This window comes from Propithecus coquereli, unplaced genomic scaffold (genome assembly GCF_000956105.1).
Source record: "Propithecus coquereli isolate 6110/MARCELLA unplaced genomic scaffold, Pcoq_1.0 Scaffold172, whole genome shotgun sequence".
Lineage (NCBI taxonomy): Eukaryota > Metazoa > Chordata > Mammalia > Primates > Indriidae > Propithecus > Propithecus coquereli.
In genome coordinates, this window is record NW_012141858.1 from 4,313,294 (window position 1) to 4,333,343 (window position 20,050).

Consider the following 20,050-nt stretch of genomic DNA (forward strand, 5'->3'; position numbering starts at 1 on the left):
TTCTTGAGTTCCTTCTATCTTGAAGAGTCTCTGGCTGTAGGTTTACTGATAGAGTTTTAGGCTTGGTTTATATGGGAAAACTTTTGCTAGTGTTAATTTAAATTTTATGAAAGTAAATGGAAGACTCCTCTTTCCTTTTAAAAATTCTACATTTGTTTAACCCAAAGGTATCTGGCCATGTCCTGTGACAATGCTGAAGCAGCACTAGGCCTGGGCAAATAGTTCTGATCTAACTCATGCCCAGGTCCAAGTGTAATCTTGTAAAATGAACATCAAGATGATATTGATCAACCACATCTATAATTTCCATCTCTAAAAGGTCCTTTCCAAGTCAGAAGTTGTACTTCCAGGAATAAAAGACTGTTGATGGAAGTATATTGTGAAATGTCCCCAAAAGGTTAACAGGCAGTCACTGCACGTTAAATGGCAAGGTGAGAAGTCAGTGTGTTGCTAATTTATTATATATTTGGATATTGAAAGGAGTGTCTCTGATGATAAGAGTTTCTTACATTTTTGTAGTGATTTATATGTGTGGAAGGACTTTTTCCTACATGGTTCTATTTGATCATCTTCAATCTCTCCAGTATAATAAGGGAGCTTATTATATTACTGTAGAGGTTTGGAACCTAAATTCTGGAGAGAGTCCATGTTTTCTTGCCCAAGATCACAGAGAAAGCTGGTGAAAGAAAACTAAACTCCACGTTTTCTGACTCCTAGTGCAGATCTCTTTCCCATAATTCCTTTTGGCTTAATTTTTGGTTAAAAGCAACGACTTCTATTGGGGGGATGGCAAAAAGAGCCTGGGCTGGGAATCGGAGGATCTGAGGTCTAGCTCTCACTCTGTCACTAATCAGTTAAATGGTCCCTAAAGTTCTTTATGGCTCAGTTTCCTCAGCTATAAAATAAAAACATCAGTTATAACAACCTTGACATGTTCTGCTCTGAAATTCTAGGAATCACAGATGTAAACGCAAAGCACAAAATGGATACAGATGAATAAGAACCTTCAGGAACACAGGAAGGAGATAATGACCTAGTATAGGCTTGGCTTAAAATTAATGGGTCATCAGTAACTCTGTCCTTACAACTTGTTCCAAAAAATAAATACCACAACTACATTTTCTAGCCCACACTTAGCACCCACCCACAGTCCTGTCTCATCCTGTCATCCTGGTCTTATATTCCCCACTCCTCCTTTTCACACACCCTTTGTTTGAAACTGGACTATTTGCTCTTCTCTAAACAATTTCTCTTCATACTCTGACTCCCACTATTCCCTCGTCTCTCCACACTGAATCTCCTCCTGTCCCTATCTCCCTATTTCCAAGTCCTTTTGTATGTTTTAATACTCAGGGAAAACGATACTCCCTTCAAGAAGCCTCTGAACCTCCGCGGCACTTATTTTCCTATAGCTCTCGTGCCCTTCAACGTTTCTGCCTGTACGTTTATAGACAGGTCTTCTTTCTCTTTCTGCATCATAAGCTCCTTGAAGGCAGGGGCTCCCTCTTATTTATCTTTCTATCACCCACAATACCTGGCCCAGTACCTTACACAGAGGAGACGATAAAACATATATTGAACATATTATTATCGGCATGACCATAGTATGAATAAGACACTATTTTAATGAACAGATATTTGATAGAATTATTTCCACTTTCAATGTGTCCAGAATCAGAATTCTATAGCAGAAAGTTAGAGATCATGTGGTTTAATTTCCTTCATTTGAGGAAAATGAGGTCAGGAGAAGCCTGACCACCTGACCATGGTCACATTGCTATTCTATTTAGAATAAAAGCAAAACCAGATCAGTATTTTCCTAACTTCCAAGCTGCCTCTCCCCATAATGATCTGCCCTTTCTCCTTCCACATGGAACAATGCTAATAATACATACGGATAATAGCAACCCAACAATGAAAGGGAGCACATGACATTCGTTGACATAATAAACTTGCATATCGGTTAAACCTAGCATTTCCCATTTCTTTTCAATCCTAATTTTTCTTTTTCCATGTTCTTTCCTGTGTACCTCTTCCCTTTGGAAAAAAGATGCCTGACAATGTCGAGGGTCACTGTGGTGATTATCGCCCTGAGACAGGCAGAATTCTGACTGCGCTGAGCAGGAATTCAGCTGTCACCACACAAGAGGCTGCTTAGCATGTGGCTCTCCCATGTGCTTTGAAAGGCTGTGCCTCCTCTTATCAAGCATTGTCTTCTGGCGTGCTTTTAACAGGACTGAACCAAATGTATATTGAAGAAATATATGAAAGCTGTGTTCTAGAAAACAAGTTTGTATGCCCTGAGTTGGTTAAGCTATAACAAGAATGTGTAACTTTCATAGAGCATCTCGGCTCATTCCCTTATTTGTTCATAAACATTTCACGAGCACCTCGTTTGTGCCAGGTACATGCCATATTGTTTCATAACCCATGACGTGTCTGTGTCCCCTATTAGACTGTGAGCTCTTGCAGTCTAGTGAAGAGGACAGGTAATTCAATAAAGGGTTAAAAGCCACTTGTAAATGCAGTATTGGAGGGATGCAGGGATGGGGTGCTGTGAGAATGGAGCTCAGGGGGGGCCTAACGGTGCAGCCGTGGGTTGGCAGGGGTGGTGTGGGTCTGGTAGGGGGTTGAGCTGGCTTTTGAAATATATGAAGAAATTCACCAGCCAGACGAGAGTGGAAAGCATTTCAAAGAGAGTGAAAAGAATATGCAAAAGCTCAGAGGTATAAGAGAGCTATGTCACATTCAGGGAACTCTAAGGAGGGGAGTAGCAAGAAGGCAGGTGTACCTGGGCCAAACGATCGGAGCAAGGCTGGCAAGGTAGGCAGAAGAGAGAAGGCAAGGGCTTTGTGTGCCCTGCTCTGGAACCTGCGCTTGCTCTTGTAAGAGAATGGTAACCATGAGAATACCTTAATCTGGAAGGGACATGACAAGATTTGATCTGTCACATCCTCAGGACTACTCCTCAGGACAACCCTATGATGCTTTGCAGATGAGGAAAGTCAGGATTAGAGAACTGAAATGCTGCTCTTGTAAGTGAATGGTAACCATGGGAATACCTTAATCTGGAAGGGACATGACAGGATTTGATCTATCACATCCTCAGGACTACTCCTCAGGACAACCCTATGATGCTTTGCAGATGAGGAAAGTCAGGATTAGAGAACTGAAATGCTGCTTACAAGGTTACACAGCTAAAAAGTAGCAGAGGTGGAATTCAAACGCAGGGGCTCTTCCAAAGACCTCTGCAGCTACTATGGGTGCTGATCCAGATCCAAATTGTCTGTAGCTTCTTGCTCTCACTCAGAAATTCAGAATGAGTCATCTTCACTCCTTTTCTCTCCGTAAGTGAATAAACAAAATGAGCCTCAACTTTCCAACTCAAAAAGAGAAAACCTTTGGGAGACTTTTGCTGAAGTTTTCTTGAGCCCAAGTAACCGAGAAGCTGAAGCATCTCTTGATTCTCACAGGAACTGAAGAATCCCAGTGTTTTGATCTCTCTTATGTTTCGCCCTTGCTCTTCTGAGATCTCATCTCCTTTAGGTAGGCTCATATGATATTTACTTCTTCTTGCACTATTCACAAGCATTTTGGCTCGTTCCCTTAGTTGTTCATAAACATTTCACCGGTACCTCATTTGTGCCAGGTATATGCCATATTGTTTCATAACCCATGACATTTCTGTGTCCCCTATTAGACTGTAAGCTCTTGCAGTCTAGTGAAGAGGACAGGTAATTTGATAAAGGGTTAAAAGCCACTTGTAAATGCAGTATTGGAGGGATGTAGGGATGGGGTGCTGTGAAAATGGAGCTGATACGGGGCCCAAGTGCGCAGCTGTGGGCTGACAGGGGGCTGTGGGTCTGGCAGCTGGTTGAGCGGATATTTACTTCTTGAAGTAAATATCACTAATAAGTTTGTGTGTTTACTCTAGAAATGCTGACTTTGCCTGGGAGGCAACAGCAAGCTTCTGCTGAGTCTGAAGCAGAGGTACCTCCACAGAGATCCTGCCAAAAGCGAATCTTTTGTTTTAGGAAAAACATCTGCCTGCCTTTGTTGATGCAAGGGAGGGGCTAAAAACTCTCTCTGGTGTGATGCTATGTCATAGTCTCCTTTTGGATCTGGTGGAAGAGTTTTGTCTACTGAGACCCAAGAGCGATACTCCAAATATGTGAGAATCAATGAGATCTCAGCACTGACCAACCAGAATGGACACTGGCCCATGGAGACCCTGATTGGCTGCCACAATGGCCTAGATAGCAGCTCGTCCAACACCCAACAGAGAAGGTACATCCTCTGCAAAAGTAATACTCTGGGATGTCTGTAGCCTCAGTCCCTGTCTCCTGAGGAGACCGATTGGGATGCCTTATACTCCTGCTTGTACCTGCTTTCTGAAAACGCAGTGCAGAGCAAGAGCACTACCAATTCCTGCGGCTGGGAGGGCCTGCTGTCGGCAGCAATGCTTGTGGGGCCAAAGCCAAACTGCTGCTCCTTTACATCTGCCATCTCAGTGGGAGAAGAGGGTGCCCCATTCATTCAGGGGCCCTCTTCCCTTAAGAGTTCTGTCTGGACTATCTTTACAATGCCTTAGAAGGTAAATAAATAAGTATAATTCCAGTCTTCATTAAAAGTGGTAGATATAACCTTATATGGTTTGGGTTTCCCTAAGCTCAGTCTTTCTATTAATATTTGGACATTTTCACAATAGCGAACATCGTAAATTATCTGACTCATGTTAAAGAAGTTGTAGGAGAAAGAACAATCTGTTAAGAACCTTGCATTCTACACATAAAGAATTGGAGCTTCTGTACAAGGCTGAAGGCCCTCTTTACACATTACCTGCAAATGGAGGCAGGAACCCAACTTTTATAAATTACCCAGTAATATATAGAGTACTCTTGTAACATAGGTTATTAATCTACAGGAGCTCACATGCATCAGATGCTCAGACAGCTGAGTGCCTAGTAATGTAGCACGTCCCTCCTAGCAAAATGATGGTAATCCATCTAACCTGTAGGCAGTGTGTGGCTTCAGTGGTCCGTCACAGAATTTTTGCTGATTGGGATCGCATTTTCCACCGAGGCTCTCCATCTCTGCTCCAAGCTTAATATTAAAACTCTTGGAGTTGCTGTCAGGACTTTCAGCACATTTGCTGGCAAAATAATTGGTCTGATACACTCGAATGGAGGCATTGTGCCTGTATTCCAGGTAGGAAGGGAGAGGATGCTGCTGTTCTGGCTTCAGCTCATTACTGCCTGGAGGAGAAAACCCACAGTTAAGGACAGCCTTTCTCGTGACTTGAGTGATTTCAGTGATTTCTAAGTGGTTTCATCCACTATCTCTGGCCATCAACAAAGTACAGATCCTGGGATCTCAGAGGATGATGTGAAATTCTCCTAATGAAATTAATTTTAATTCACTTTTTCTAAAATAAAAATAAAGTATGTATGTGTGTATGTAAAATACACATCTATACCATCATTTTCCTAGGAAATAAAATGAGGGTAAGTCATTGCATGAAATGATAACATGTCCTGCAACTCCAGAGAGTTGGACAACTCCCCCTTGTGAGAGTCAACCCACTCAGTGAGCTCTCTACCTTGCCAATAACCACTGTAGTTGAGCTAATAAGGAAACCCCTATGACCTGGGAAATAGGGAAAAGATAAGAGAAATCATGTCACAGGTCAGAGAGGTCATCCCACAAGGCACGCTCCATGTGCCATGCCTGGTCTGATAATTGCTCTGCGTGTGGCTTTCTGTTATCTTGAGTACAGTTTAATCCTGGCTCAAATTCGGCCCCTCGCTCAGAGCACTTCCCAGAACTCTTCCCCCATCTACCCAGCCTGCTGTGTGTTTTGGCACTGCAAGCTAGTTTTGATGTTGGCTGGAGAAAAGCAAAAGTAGGAAGATAAATATTATAAAGATCAGATACCATTTACAATGAACTTGAAGGAGTGGTACTGTGGGGGTTCATCGTAGCATCCTGGACTCTTGTTTAATAAAATTTTCTCACAATGAGCGGGTCTTGGAAATAATATTTTGTTGGCAGTAGTTAAAAAGGAACGCTGCATTTAGAATAAGCATATATGCTATAAATGACATTTCTATGACATGGGTTGTTATCTTAGCCCACCAAGGAACCACAGCCAATCTCCATGGACATCAATAATGGAAACTCAACACAGTTGGAAAACACAAGGCTGTTTTCTGGGGTGTGACTTCTTTTTGGTCACTGCCTTATATTCATGGAATAAAACATTGTCTTCATTGCAGCCTAATTAAATCTAAATTCTTTCCGCAGTTCACCAATTTATCTTCAATTATGAGGTGTGAGGAAATCTGGGATGCACCACTGACCCTTGAAATTATTTAATTAATTATGCACAACTAGCTTTAGTACAATTAAATAAAATGTAAAAGCACACAGACTGTTAGATACCCAGTGAGATTAAAATACCATTTAGCCTAGAAATTGCTTCAGTGTTTGTCAGGTTTAAAGTTTCTCCCTTAGTCCCAAATGGGTCAAAATTATCAGGGATGCTTAAGAAACTCATGTGTGGCACATTAAACAATTTTGAAAAATATAAGGAAGGTAAAATGTATTAATGCCATTCCAGGCATGAGCATCTCTTCTGGAGACATAACACACAAGACCTCAGTGGCAAATACATACATGGACATGTGTGCCCCAAACACAACATTCCTACTGGTGGTTTGGCAAATGTTGTTATAATAAGCTCTGAAGATCATACTCAGTGGTTAACGGAATGTTGTGATAACTACTACCCAGTATTTGCCCAGTCCGCAGGCATTAGGTAGACAGTAAATAATTTAGGAAACTATAGAATAAAACATACTACTCAAAATTCGTTAGAAAAAGGAGGAATGATTCTCATGAACATCTTTTCCTTCTTTCAAGCTTTTGGTTATTTTTGTAAATTGGTGGGTGGTTTGAGAGTGTATGGTCAGTTGAGGTGTTTGAGGCAGGGATGGGCGGAGAGAGTTGAAGCATACTACTGTTCAATGGCGGAACAAGAGAGCAGTAGGCAAGATGGAATAAACAGTGAAGAGGATAGAACGGGTCAATACGCACAATGCACTTCCAGCAACGCCTAGCACATAGTAAGGGCTCAATCAATGACGGTCATTGTTGTCATTGCTGTTGTTGCTATCATTATTATTTTCCCATTTAATAATTCAACCCAGAGGATAATAGGCTTTATTGCCTATTTTTTGAGTCTTTGAGGAGTTTTTTGTTACATCTCTGTGTATCCAGCAGAGATTGAGCCAGATGATATTAAAAACTTGTCACAGAAACAGTCCCCACGTGAACTGTGAGAAATAGTAGAGTTAACTCATGACAACTTACCATCAGCCTCTCTCACCACCACTGTGAAGTATTTCACGGCTCCGTTGGTGTCACTGAACCAGCTGCAGTTGACCGTGAAGTTGATGGAAGATTTGCTAATTAGCACGTCCTTTTCATTCACACGTATGTGTGGAGGTGGAGGAGGGGGGCCTGGGAAAAGGGGTGAGGAAGGAACCACGAGGGGTCACAACTCTGCTTTCACATGATAAACAACAGTTAGTGAAATGCAGGGCTCCACTCCTACCTCAGACCGTATGTGTGTGTACACGCACATGTGTGTATGTGTTTAACACTTATAATCAAGAAACTCTCCTCTCTCCTGAAGGAAAGCAGGGAGAGGAAGTGATTTGCGAGTGGCACATTAAACATAATGAAAGAGGCAGCTCTTCAGCAGGATTTCCTGAAGTTGTAGCATCAAATTGCTTAAAAGCTCCATTACAGCTCCAACTATATCAGGCACAGTGATGTATTTAAATACTAACTCATCCAGTTACTTTAAGATCACTTAACTTGTTTGCTGGCAGGGTACTTCAGCCAGAGAAATGTTTTCATTTCTTGGAGTCTTTTAGGTCCTCCTTTCCAAGTGACAACCAGATGGGCTTATGCAAACGTGAACTGTATGCAAGTGAATAGTGGGGACAGTATGACAAAGAAGGTGCAGAGCCCCCTCACCCTGAGTGAAAGGAGGCTCCAGGTGCACCTCCAGGGACACTTACGGTCTATCATTGTGATGGTGCTGTCTTCAACCACCTCGCTGGTCATGCCGGCTGACTGTACCTTGATGGACACCAGGTACCTCTTATGGGGCACTAGCATCATGATGTTGAGCAGAGATTTTTCTTTCTCCAGCTTTCTGGAAAACTCAACTTCTTGGGTGTCCATTTTCCGGCATTCAATGCTATACCCATCGAAGTCAGAATCAGGAGGGATCCAAGAACAGGCAATGGCCGTTGAGTTCTGAGGTCGGCAATGCAGGTTTTGTATCTTGTCTGGCTCTAAAGGAGAGAGAGGAATAGACACATTTCAGAACTCTAGGAGACACATTTTTCCTCCAGCTCTTTTGTTTCCAACTAGCTCTGGGATCTAAATAAATAGTTCTCAAAATTTACTTGGATTGTTTTAAGAGGAAAAAATTCTCACGGATCACCAAGGGAATTTCTGCCTGCTAGACCCCACTTTGAGAAGCATCAAAAGTTAAAATGCTGTCCTGTTAGAAAATCATGAAGTGACAACATGATCAAAGAGGGCACTGAAATCAAGTGGCCAAAGTCAGAGGGAAGGTGAGGCAGAGTAGTGCTCTGATTTGGAAAACAACCAACCTTCTGCTGACACATGCTTTGTTATAGGATTTCTTGTCCTAAACAATCACAACTTGGAAACACTTAGCATTGTAATTCTTGTTTCATACCAAGGAACACAAATGTCAGCTAAGTCGCAAAAGGTTATAACATACATATAACAGACTACCAGAAGAAGCAGAAGAAGAAGAAAAAAAAGGGAGAAATATTTGAAACAATACTGACTAAGAATTTCCCACAAATTAATGCCAGACACCAGACTGCAGATCCAGGAAGCTCAGAAAACAACAGGTAGAATATATGCCAAAAAACCCACTATGCCTAGGCATATAGTTTTCGTACTACGGAAAATCAAATATAAATTCCTAAAAGAAGCCAGAGGGGGAAAAACATCTTCCCTATAGATGAACAAAGATAAGAATTACATCTGCCTTTTCCTCAGAAATCATGTGAACAAGGAGGGAGTGGAGTGAAATATTTCAAGTGCTGATAGAAACAGGTACCTATGATGTACAAGGTGCTCTTGTAGGGACTGTGAACAGTGGAGAGGTAGGTAAGACGTTGGCCTTAACCTCCAGGAAGGGAGATGAGTCCAAAATAGCCATAATACAAGGTAGAAAGGAGACTGTACCAGAAAAAAAGGGGAAAGAAGGTGCTGTGTGGGGTGACACAAAACTTTAGCTGCCAGAGTTTACAGAAGTCAGTAAACTTTATGGCAGAGATGGCACCTGGCCAAGGTATTGGGAGAGGGGAATTCTGGGTTGAGAAAACCAGGAACCCAGGCACCAAGAGAGGGGCTGGGGAAAGTGGGAAGGTAGATAATTGAGAATTGCAAGTTGTTCATCGTGGTTGGAGCATATTTGTAAGAAATCAAGTCTTATCTTGATGAAATGATTTTATGTAAGAATTAGAAACTTCTATTCTGTTTAAGCCTCTGTTATTTTGGATTTTCTGTTACCCACAGACAAATCCAATCCTAATGAGTACAATCCCAAAAAAAAAAAAATCATCATCATTCCTCATAATACACGGGATTGAGTTCCTCTTTGTGCTGTTCTTGTCTTGGGCGTGCCCCATTTGGTAAATGCTTTTCTTCAATTCTAGCATCCAGGACTGAAGACAATAGTCCAGTTGTGATCTATAAGCCCATCTTCTATGGAGTTGTATGAACTCTTTAAATTGAGCTCCTGCTATGCTGTTGGGAAAGGCAGTCTCATGTGTGAAATATTTCTTCTTTTGACCCCTTGGGCCTCAAACATTTCCTTACCAAGAGATCAAGTACCCTCAAGGGCCTGTGCTGGGCTTATTGCCTGTATGGGAATATCTTTCCCTGTTGTGAACTCAATGTATGCTCTTTTGCTCTGTTTAAGCATGTGTATCACATGGCATCTGGCCAACACCAGTCCTATATCTGTCCTCTGAGGAGAGGGTCCTTCTACTGCAGCCTAACAAAAGTGCACAAAGCCAGTGGCCCTGCATCGGCAACTGGGAGAGACCTCCTGGCCATGGGGGACTGACACATACTACTGAAGCTGATCTTGCTCTGTCTCTTCTCTATGTAAGTAAAGATTTGTTTCACCCAGTGCTTGACTATGTTATGTTTCCCTTGGTGACTCCAATACCAAGAAGCAATGGAAATAGTGTTTAGAGCCCAGCCTTGGGTTTGGTAACTGCTGCAGGTTGTTCTGTTTAACAGATTTATTAATACAATCTTAACACAGTGCACAATAAGCCACTGAAAACTCAGCCTGAGCTTGCTATAAAGTATTAATATAAAACTCTTAGTTATTTTTCACATATTTCTCTTGACACACAACAATCTGATCCCAAACTGCTCTTTGGATATCATACGGAGCACAAGTTATACCTGTTATAGCATTAATGTTTATTGAATAAATAAAACAACTACCTGCTTAAATTTCTAATTTTCTATTATGTATTTTATCAACAACCAATAAGTATCTCATCTGATCTTAGGAGCTACAAGTACTGAGTATTATTGAAAAATAAATATTTGCATTGAGGTTCCTACACTGAAAATCATTGCTTCTTTGAGGATTGCTACATCTATCCCAAAATGCCTTTGGGAAGAAACTGGTATACACTTCATGGTGAAAATATTTTCTCTTAGGGATGTGCAGAAGTATTTCCTAACTGATCCCTCTGCTTCTAGTCTTGCCCCTTTCAATCTATTTGCTACACTGTACCCAGAGTGACTTTCTAAAGTGTAAGTAATGATTGTGGTATCTTTGCTGAAATTGAGTGGCTCCAATTGGTTCAGAATGAAGTTAAAAGTTGTTACCATGACACATAGACATTTTACGATCTGATTCTCTTAATCCTCACCTTTTATGCTCTGGCCAGGTAAACGTCTTTCTGTTCCTTATTAGCTGATCTTTCTTTCTCCTCCCTGATCTTGGAATATTTTATTCACTCTACCTGGAATATTCTTCACTTCTTCCCCCACCTCTGCCTGGTGAATCCTGCTCTTTCCTTGTGTTCAATTTGGCTGTTTCTTCTTCCAGCAAGCTCCCTGGTATTGGGTCTACCGGTCTTTCTATAGTGCCATTTATTAATACTTCCTGCATCACACCCAAAATATACTGTTTAATGGTAGTGCCTCCCACCTAATTATAAGCTCCGTGAGGGCAGAGATTATTTCTTTATCATCTATTGCTGTTAATGTTGAACAAATGAACAAATCTGTATAGATTTCTGCCTGAATTCAAATCCAACCAATCCCAAGCAAAAAATGTGGATTTAAACCAAGCTCCATTGAAATAAGATGTTGAACATATATTTCCTCTCACCCCAAATGAGAATAAAGAGTAGCAAAACGTGTCATACTTGTCCTCACAGATTGAAAAATTGGTTTGCTGTAGGTTTTCCAGGAATCGCCACTGACGGTCCTGACACTGAATTGATAGGATCTCCCTGGACGAAGACCATACACGATGCGTCCTTCTGATTTTCTACTGTTGTAGGGGTTGAAGACAGTGAGTGCATCTCTAGGCAACCATTGCAGCTCAAAGTCATTGTAGTCCGTCCAGTCTGGGGGCCCTTTCCAGGTGATGGCCAAGGATGTGTTCGCAACATCAGCAAATGACATAAGACTGGGAGGACTTGGGGCTGTATGTAGGAGAAAGTGAAAAATCACATTATCACATCCATAACATATACAAATAAGACAGCTGAGCAACATCAGTACATTTTAATGTACTTTGTAGGAAGAGATAATATGATAATAATATAGTAGTAGGAGCTTTCCTTTATAATATTTATTAGGTGTAAGGTACTGTCCTCAATTATTTTACATATCTTTTCTTAAATATTCATAACCAGAGCTTCCTTACTGGGGCACTGTGGAACATGAGTGTGCTCTGAATGGGTTACAAGTGTGCGAAGGTATTGATTCCATCAGATTTGGGGGCGACAGGGCTGGGGTCCACAGACAATTATGTCCAGTTGCAGACAACCTGGCTGATTGATCCCAGGGTGGCACACAGATATTAATATTATCTATGTGTTCCCATGACATAAAATCATTTAGGAAGCACTGGTCATAGCAACACAATGATGATGTATATGATTATCCCCATTTTGCAAGTAAGAAAACTGAGGTTTAGAGAGGTTCCATGACTTATCCAGCTTCATACAGGTGAATGGCAGAACTAAGCTAAGGACCTAGATCTTTTTGACCAAAACCTGTGTCCTTTATCTACTCTACCATAGTGCCTTCTCAAGCTCAGGGCTAGCACATGGCACATCATTAATAACTTTATTTCTTACCATTAAAATCATAATGAAAATGTGTCTTTTTGAAGCTACGTCCCACCCACCCTTGGCCATTGGCACCTGGGCTACCTACCTGTTCTGCTCTCCCCTGTGACCTGATTGCTGAGGTCGCCGCTGTGAGTTACCACACACAGCGTGTACTTCCTTCCAGGAACGAGGCCGTGGAAACGCCACTCTGTCAAGTCCTTGTCTTTCCAGTTTTCCTTCTTCGTGCCATTGGGATGGTAGAGAATCAGCTCATAAAAGTCGAAGTCCCCAGAGGCTGGACTCCAGCTGAACCAAAGGCTGTCTGTCATGTTCCGATTGGACCCCTTGAGATTACTGACGGAGGCTGGGACTTAAACAGAAGAAAAACTCTCACTGAGAACAAAACAGAAACGAAGGCCTTTTGGCCTGCAGGTGAGAATGTGAGCCACGTTGGGCCTGCGGGCGAGTCATACGTCCTGTAGAGTCGTATCTCGCCTACATTTCAGATCGCTTAAGTTCAGGGGCGTGCGGTCTAGAGATGTGGCACAAATTAAAACAAAACAAAACAGGTGGTGACTTCTGTATGCTTGCCACACGCACCCTGATAAACATGTCAAATGAAATCTTCCTAAATGCTTAATTAAGACTAGGCAAATAGTTTGTAACTTAGCTCATAAAAGGCCCAGAAAATGTTCATAAAATGTTCCAGTTCCTCCCAGTCTGGCCCATCTCACTAGCAGCCACCGTCCCATAACAACCCTCTCTGGGTCTCGTTACTTCCTCTCCATTCTCCTTTAGGTTCTCAGTTTTCTTACGCTCTTTCTTATACAATCTGTATTGGCACAACCTCATTTAGGAAAAGAAATGTTAACAGTCACTCCCCCCATTGTATAAATTAGCCACATGGCCACCTGTCCCGTGGAGATTTAAGCTTTGTTATTCTTTGGAGAATGAAGACTGTTGCCACCTGTTGGGGGGACTTTAAATATTGTTGGGCAGGTAAGGGAAGGTGTGCAGAGGGCAGGGGGCCTGAAAACGGCACCATCTAGGCAATTCTATTTGTGGTCGAGGTGTGTTGCTGCTCTTTTCCATTCCTTTCAAAAGACATACTGAGCACTTCTGCTGGGTGTCCTTGGCGTATGTCTTCACGTGGCTCCCCTCATCTCAGGTCTCAGCTGCAGTGCCTTCTCTATCTAAAGCAGTCTCTTGTCCTGCCAAGTCACTGTTGTGACACATTGTTCATTTCTTTCATAGAATTTAAGGTGTTTTCAAATCATCTCCCTTTAAAATCTGTCCCAGTCCCCTCCCCTCTCCCCTGGTGTGCAGCTCTCTGAGGTCAGGCGCCTTGTCTGTCTTTCACTGTCATATTTCAGCAGTCAGCCGTGTGCCTGGCACAGAAGAGCACCCCAAAACTATTGTCAGATGAGGAAAAAAAATTGAATAGGAGATAACAAACTCATAGAAAAAAGTAGATTCTGTTTCTTATTTGCAGCCCAGAGAGATGTCTCTTTCTCTCCCTCTATCTCTCACTCAGTATCCTGAAACTCTCTGTTTTCATTTCCTCTAGTGCTGTGTTTCCAATTCACAGCAGTCACTGCTTGTTTGTTCAATTTGTGGTTGTCTTTCTCTGCTCCTGCCCTCCACTCCATCTGCTTCTTGTAGAAAGCCGAAGGGCATAGCTTGAACTGAGCCGTGATGGGTCACATACCACCTTCTTATACAGTCCGCTGGCAAGTGGAGGGACCAGATTCATTTTTCACCAAACCCCATCAAGCAAACAAGTGGAGGCAAAGAGCAGAAGCCAGGGTAAAAAGGGGCTACAAATTATCTGTGTATAATCAAAGGTGTAATTTAGGGTCAAAAAACCTGAAAGTCACACATTTCACATGAAGCTACATCCTGGATAGAACAGGACACTAAGGACAAATCAAGGAAAAGCCAGTGACAATTGCCTTGCTGTTCATTACTGCTTGGGTCCCAGTCTTACCTGTTCGACCGAATATGAAAGATTCATTCGACAGCTCCCCACTATGAGTTACAATCACCATCTTGTACATTCTGCCTTGCAGCAAGTTCTGGAAAGAGAAGCTCTGGACTTGAGGGTCAACTTGCGCTCTCTCCTGAAGGGTCCGATCCGGGTTGTACAGAAAGATATTGTACCAGTTGAGCTCCCCCACGGAGGGCGTCCAGCTGAAGGACAGGTGCCTGGTGGAGTTCTCTGTGATCTTCAGATTGGTGACAGCTGCTGGGACTGGAAAGTCAGGAGCAAGAGAATGAGGGAGGGAGAGGCAGGGGGTGGGAAAGAAAGGGAAAAGCAAACAGAAAGTCAGATTCAGGGATATGGGAAAGAGAAACAGTAGGAAAAGCCAAAACCATTTTTAAAAGTTTCATATCAGAATTTTGTGCCCCTTTTGGGCTTTAATGCTACCTCTTGGCAAGGGGGACAAGTGCTGCTAGGAACGGCCTGCGGCCAAACTGTTGGCACAGCTGCTGCCTGGTTCCTCGGAAGGCTTGAGATGCCGGCAGAAACTGAACGGGACATCTGTCTTGATTTCGCCTGGGTTCTCCTCCCTCCACCCTGCACGCTCTTTCTCAGGCTCTTTTTGCTTTCTCCTCTCCTTATGCCAGGCTCTTACTAGTGGGTCTTTCCCATGGTTCCATCACTGGGTCCCTTCGTATTCTATAGGACTAGCCGAGCAATCACTCTCATTTACTTTACGGATTTAACTAGCATTTTGGTCCAAAGCTTTTTATGTCCAGCTCACTTCTCTTCTGAGCTCAGGCCCATATTCCTACTTGCCTATGTTCCCTTTCTCTGCAAGTCATTCAGACATCTCAAATTCAATGCAGAACAGAGTCTAGATTTCTCCTTGACCCTCCTTCTTCCTGCTTCTCTTATCTCCTTTAATGGAATCACCTTCTGCCAGACACCCCAGGTAGAAACTCTGGAATCTTCTTCTTTTCCTCTTTCAGCCACCAAGTACCACCTTTTCTAATGCAGAAATACTTCTTGACTGTATCTACTATTCTTCATTAGGGCTCCTGTATTATTTCATTTCATTTAGTTTCATTTTAAAGATGGGATCTCACTATGTTGCCCAGGCTGATCTTGAACTCCGGGCCTCAAGCAATCCTCCCACTTTAGCCTCCTGAGTAGCTGGGTTTACAGGCATGCTCCACGTCTCCTGGCATTAGCTTGGCTTTTGATCCTTATCATCTGATACCTGCAGTGGTGTCAAGTCCCCATCACCTCTCTGATCCCACCCCCCACTCTTGTTCTCACTCATTGTTTCAGCCTCTTTACTGTTCCTCCAACAGCTCAGACACACGCCCACGCAGGGTCTCTGCTTGCTGTTGGCTCTGCTTAGTCAGGCAGATATTCCCTAAATATCTGCCTGACCCTCTAACTTCTTTCAGATTTTTGCTCAAATGTCACCTTCTCAGTGAAGTCTTCCAGGACTGTACTATCTAAAATTGTAAGCCCGCAACCCTTGCCTTTCCACTTGCCTGCTTTAATTTTTTTCTTGGTATTTATTACCATCCAACCTCCTATGTCTTTTACTCATTTATTTTGTTTCTTAGCTTTCCTCCATACTAGAACATAAGCTTCATGACGATAAGAACTTGTATTCACTTCTGTATATCCAGTATTTAAAACAGTGCCTAGCATGTAGTATGTATTCAATAGTGAATGAATTAATAAACGGTCTCCTCACCTCTGGTCTCTTCTCCTTTTAATCCATTCCCCATTGCTATCTGACTTATCTTTCTTTTTTTTTTTTTTAAGAGACAGGGTCTTGCTCTGTGCCTAGGTTGGATTATAGTGGTGTGGTCATAGCTCACTGCAGCCTCAAACTCCTGGGCTCACGTGATTCTCCTGCCTAAGCCTCCCAAGTAGCTGGGACTACAGGCTTGCACCACCACACCTGGCTAGTTTTCTTATTTTTTTGTAGAGACAGGGTCTGACTATGTTGAGTAGACTGGTCTTGAACTCCTGGCCTCAAGCCATCCTCCTACCTCAGCCTCCCAAAGTGCAGGAATTACAGGCACAAGCCACCATGCCTGGCCTTATCTTTTTTAAGGTACAAATTTTTATTACAAAACAATTACTCTCTAGCTGAAAAATTTTTATTGCCTCCGTACTGCTTATAAGATAACAAACAATAAACTCCTGAGGAAGGCACTTTCTAATTTGGCCCCAATCTGGCTCTCCAGCCTCAGCTTTCCACTGTGTACCACACAAGTCAGCTACTTACAACTTCTCATTGTTCCTCCCACAGCTCCCAGCCTTTGCTCAGGACAGTATGTCTGCATGGCTGTTTTTGCACCTTCTCTCCATATGGAGAATTGCTTTATTTTTCATGACAGTATTGAAATGTCACTTTTATGAAGACTTCCCAATTCCACCCGACCTCCATGCTTTCCTGAACGTTGGACATTTCTCTCTTATATATAATCAGTATCACAATATACTATCATTATTTGTTGATGCATCTGTCTCCCCATCTAGTCAGTCAGCTCTTCAAGGACAAGAAGCATGCCTGACTCATTGTTATGTCCCTATCGACCTCACCCCCTTCCCCTTAAGACCTAGGTACTTAATAAATAATTAATCAATTAATTAGGCCAGTGTGGTTGTCTGAATAATGGCCCCAGAGATGTCCACATCTTAATCTCTGCAACCTGTGAATGAGCTACTTTATGTGGCAGAAGGGACTCCGTAGTTGTGATTAAGTTAAGGATTCTGAGACAAAGAGGTTATCCCAGATTGTCCATGTGGTGGCCAAGGTAATTGCTAAGAGTCCTTAAAGATGGAAGAAGGTGGCAGGAGAGCAGAGAAAGAGATGTGAGGGCAGATGCAGAGGTTGGAGCAACGTCATTGCTGGAAGGGGGACACGAGACAAGGAATGTGGGTGGCCTCCAGAAGATGAAAAAGGCAAGGAACAGATTCTCCCCCTAAAGTCTCTAGAATGAACAGAGCCCTGCTGACACCTGAGATCTTGATTTTAGTCCTATAAGACCCGTTTTCAGATTCTAACCTGAAAGAACTATAAGATAATAAAAGTGTGTTGTTTTAAGCCACTATGTTTGTGGTAATTTATTAAAACAGCAATAGGAAATGAATAGCCCCAGTTTTAATGAAAAATCGGAATCAGTGTGGTGAGCTCAAGCCCTTGGGGACAGACTGGCTGGTGTGGAAGTGGTGAATCAGGGTGAATGCTACTACTGTGTCAGGAAATAGGTATCCTCCCACCCCCAATGTGGCTTCACCCCTCTCACCCTGTGATTCTTACACAACAGTAGACATTAGAGATATCTGGTTCAAAACAAGAAGGGGTGCTAATTACCTGTTCGGCCTTCAGTTTGAGCTTCCTTGCTAAAGAGACCTCCACTGACAGTTAGGATCTGTATCTTGTATTTCTTGCCTGGCGTTAGATCTTCAAATTTGTGTTGCTTGGTGGTGGCTGGCTCTGACGTGTTGCTCAGAAGGATCCCATCTTCATTTAGAAGCAGGACATCGTATCTTTCTGCCACACCGACAGCTTTTTGCCAGCTTACTATTAAGGAATGACTGCTGTATGCATTGTCTGCGCTTATTCCCTGGACAGTTGCCGGCACTGCAAAGAAGCAAGAGAAGCAAGACAATTCAAGTTCTATCATTTAGGAGGAAGTAGCCAATTGAGAACAACTCTCCTAAATCAACGGCTGTAGGAGACAATGCCTTTGCTTTATTTGTGCCGCACTTTCTGGGTGCCCTTATGGAGAAAACAGGAGAAAGTATTTCTTGGCCTGACTTGTCTGTATAAATACTTTGATATTCCATTTTTTCCTCTGACTTTAGAGAGGATCTTAAAATCAAACAGGTAGAAGAGTTAGTGAAAGTGACATTGATAAATATGCAGACTGATGCGTATCTCTGTATTTAGAAAGTGGAAGAATGCTGAACAAATTTATCTTCAGTGAATGCAACTTGGATGGCTGAATGATGTCTCTAGTTTAGATTTTTATTCCCAATATTAACTCAAGTCAAAACTCTAAGCCTTGGCTTAAGCAGTAGTATATAATAGTATTTGTACTATAGCTCCTGATGTGACAGACAAAATAGTATTATTTCTTAATAATATTTTCTGTCCTAGGTTCATTTCTTTTCTCATTCTACATAACCTTCTTAAGAGGTTTCATCTACCCTCATGGTTTAGATTGTCACCCATAAGATGACAACTCCCAAATTTAAATTTTCAGCTCAGATCTCTCTCCTGTTTTTGCAAATTACATCTCTCCCCAGATGTTCCACAGATACCCAACATTCAAGAATCCAAATAGGACTCCTCGTCTCCCTTCCCCTACGTTCTCATTGTCTTTTGTTCCTCTCTCTTGATCCAAGTCAGAAGCGTAGGCTGTCACCCTCACTCTCCTACATATAAGCAAACACAAGTGTTATAATTTCTGTGTCCTAAATCTTCTATCTCTTGAATCTGTGTGCTCTCTCCTTCTCTACTGTCACTACCTGAGGACCATATCATCTCTGGCATACACTATTGCCACAGTCCCTTGACCAGTCCCTTTCTTCCTCACCTCCGTACCATATCTGGCATATTTTCTTAGCACTCCCATGCTGATGGCCCTTCAGTGGCTCTCCATAATTCTAAAACACCCCACCAGGCATGCAAGGCCCTTCATGATTTGGTCTATCTACTTACCTGGTCACATGGCTCACATTTTTTATTCTAGTATAGTAAGTAGCGTGTCGGGCCTCAAATGTGCCATGCTTTCTCTCATGTGCAGGGTTTTGCTTTTTCTGCTAGAACCCAGTCAATTTACGCTTTACCTGGATGACTTCTTACTCTTTACTTAACTTTTACTTTCTCCTGGAAGCTTTCCTTGACTTTTCTTGTTTGCTCTCAGAACGTTCCAGAATTACTCTTATTTTAGCCTTTACCATGTTGTGTAGTAATTGCTTTTTTACTTTTCTGTCTCCTTCACTAAATTATAAGGTTCTTGAGGTCACGGGCTCTGTCATGCTATTAAATGACCACTCTCTAACATAGTGCTTGACATATGGTTGGAGATGGGTGGATACAGATACATGATATAGAGATGAAACAGAGGCATAGTAGGGCATGGAATAGAAGTCCCAGGCCCTACAACTAGATAAATGGTCATGAGAATGTGAGACATCTAAGAAGTACTGTGTCACAGTAAACAGCATGAGATTTGGAGCCAGATGGACCTAGATTTGAATTATAGCTCTTGGTCTTATTTTATGTATCCTTGATAATGTTTCATAAACTTTCTGAGCCTTACTTTCCTCATCTGTAAGATGAAGTTAATGATCTCTACCTTGTAGTATGACTAGAGATCATGCCTAGATATGCCTAGCATTTCAAAGGCACTTATTGTTTATTTTTGTTTTAAAAATAATATATGAATAGTGATATTAATATAAATAAATAGACACATTTTTCATTCATTTGGTACTTATTCTTTAGCTATCCCAGGTAAAGTAGAAAGCATGGGTATGTTTTTTCTTAAAAAGAGAATTTTGAGAAAAGGGAGAAATTTTGAAAAATATATAGTTATGGAAGTCTGCTTGTTAAAATGAAAAATTTTATATCCTT

At 42.1% G+C, this 20,050-nt stretch overlaps 1 protein-coding gene across 1 annotated transcript in view; it reads right to left on the bottom strand.

The window, feature by feature from the left end:
- Positions 1-20,050, bottom strand: part of PTPRB (protein tyrosine phosphatase, receptor type, B) — a 109,250-nt gene that overhangs the window by 23,610 nt on the left and 65,590 nt on the right. Inside the window, exons 15-21 of the mRNA XM_012642020.1 lie at positions 17,780-18,049; positions 14,419-14,682; positions 12,538-12,801; positions 11,517-11,798; positions 8,088-8,366; positions 7,372-7,521; positions 5,012-5,255 (exon numbers count right to left, since the gene is read on the bottom strand). Of these exons, the coding sequence (XP_012497474.1) occupies positions 5,012-5,255; positions 7,372-7,521; positions 8,088-8,366; positions 11,517-11,798; positions 12,538-12,801; positions 14,419-14,682; positions 17,780-18,049 (1,753 nt within the window). The remainder of the gene's footprint in view (positions 1-5,011; positions 5,256-7,371; positions 7,522-8,087; positions 8,367-11,516; positions 11,799-12,537; positions 12,802-14,418; positions 14,683-17,779; positions 18,050-20,050) is intronic.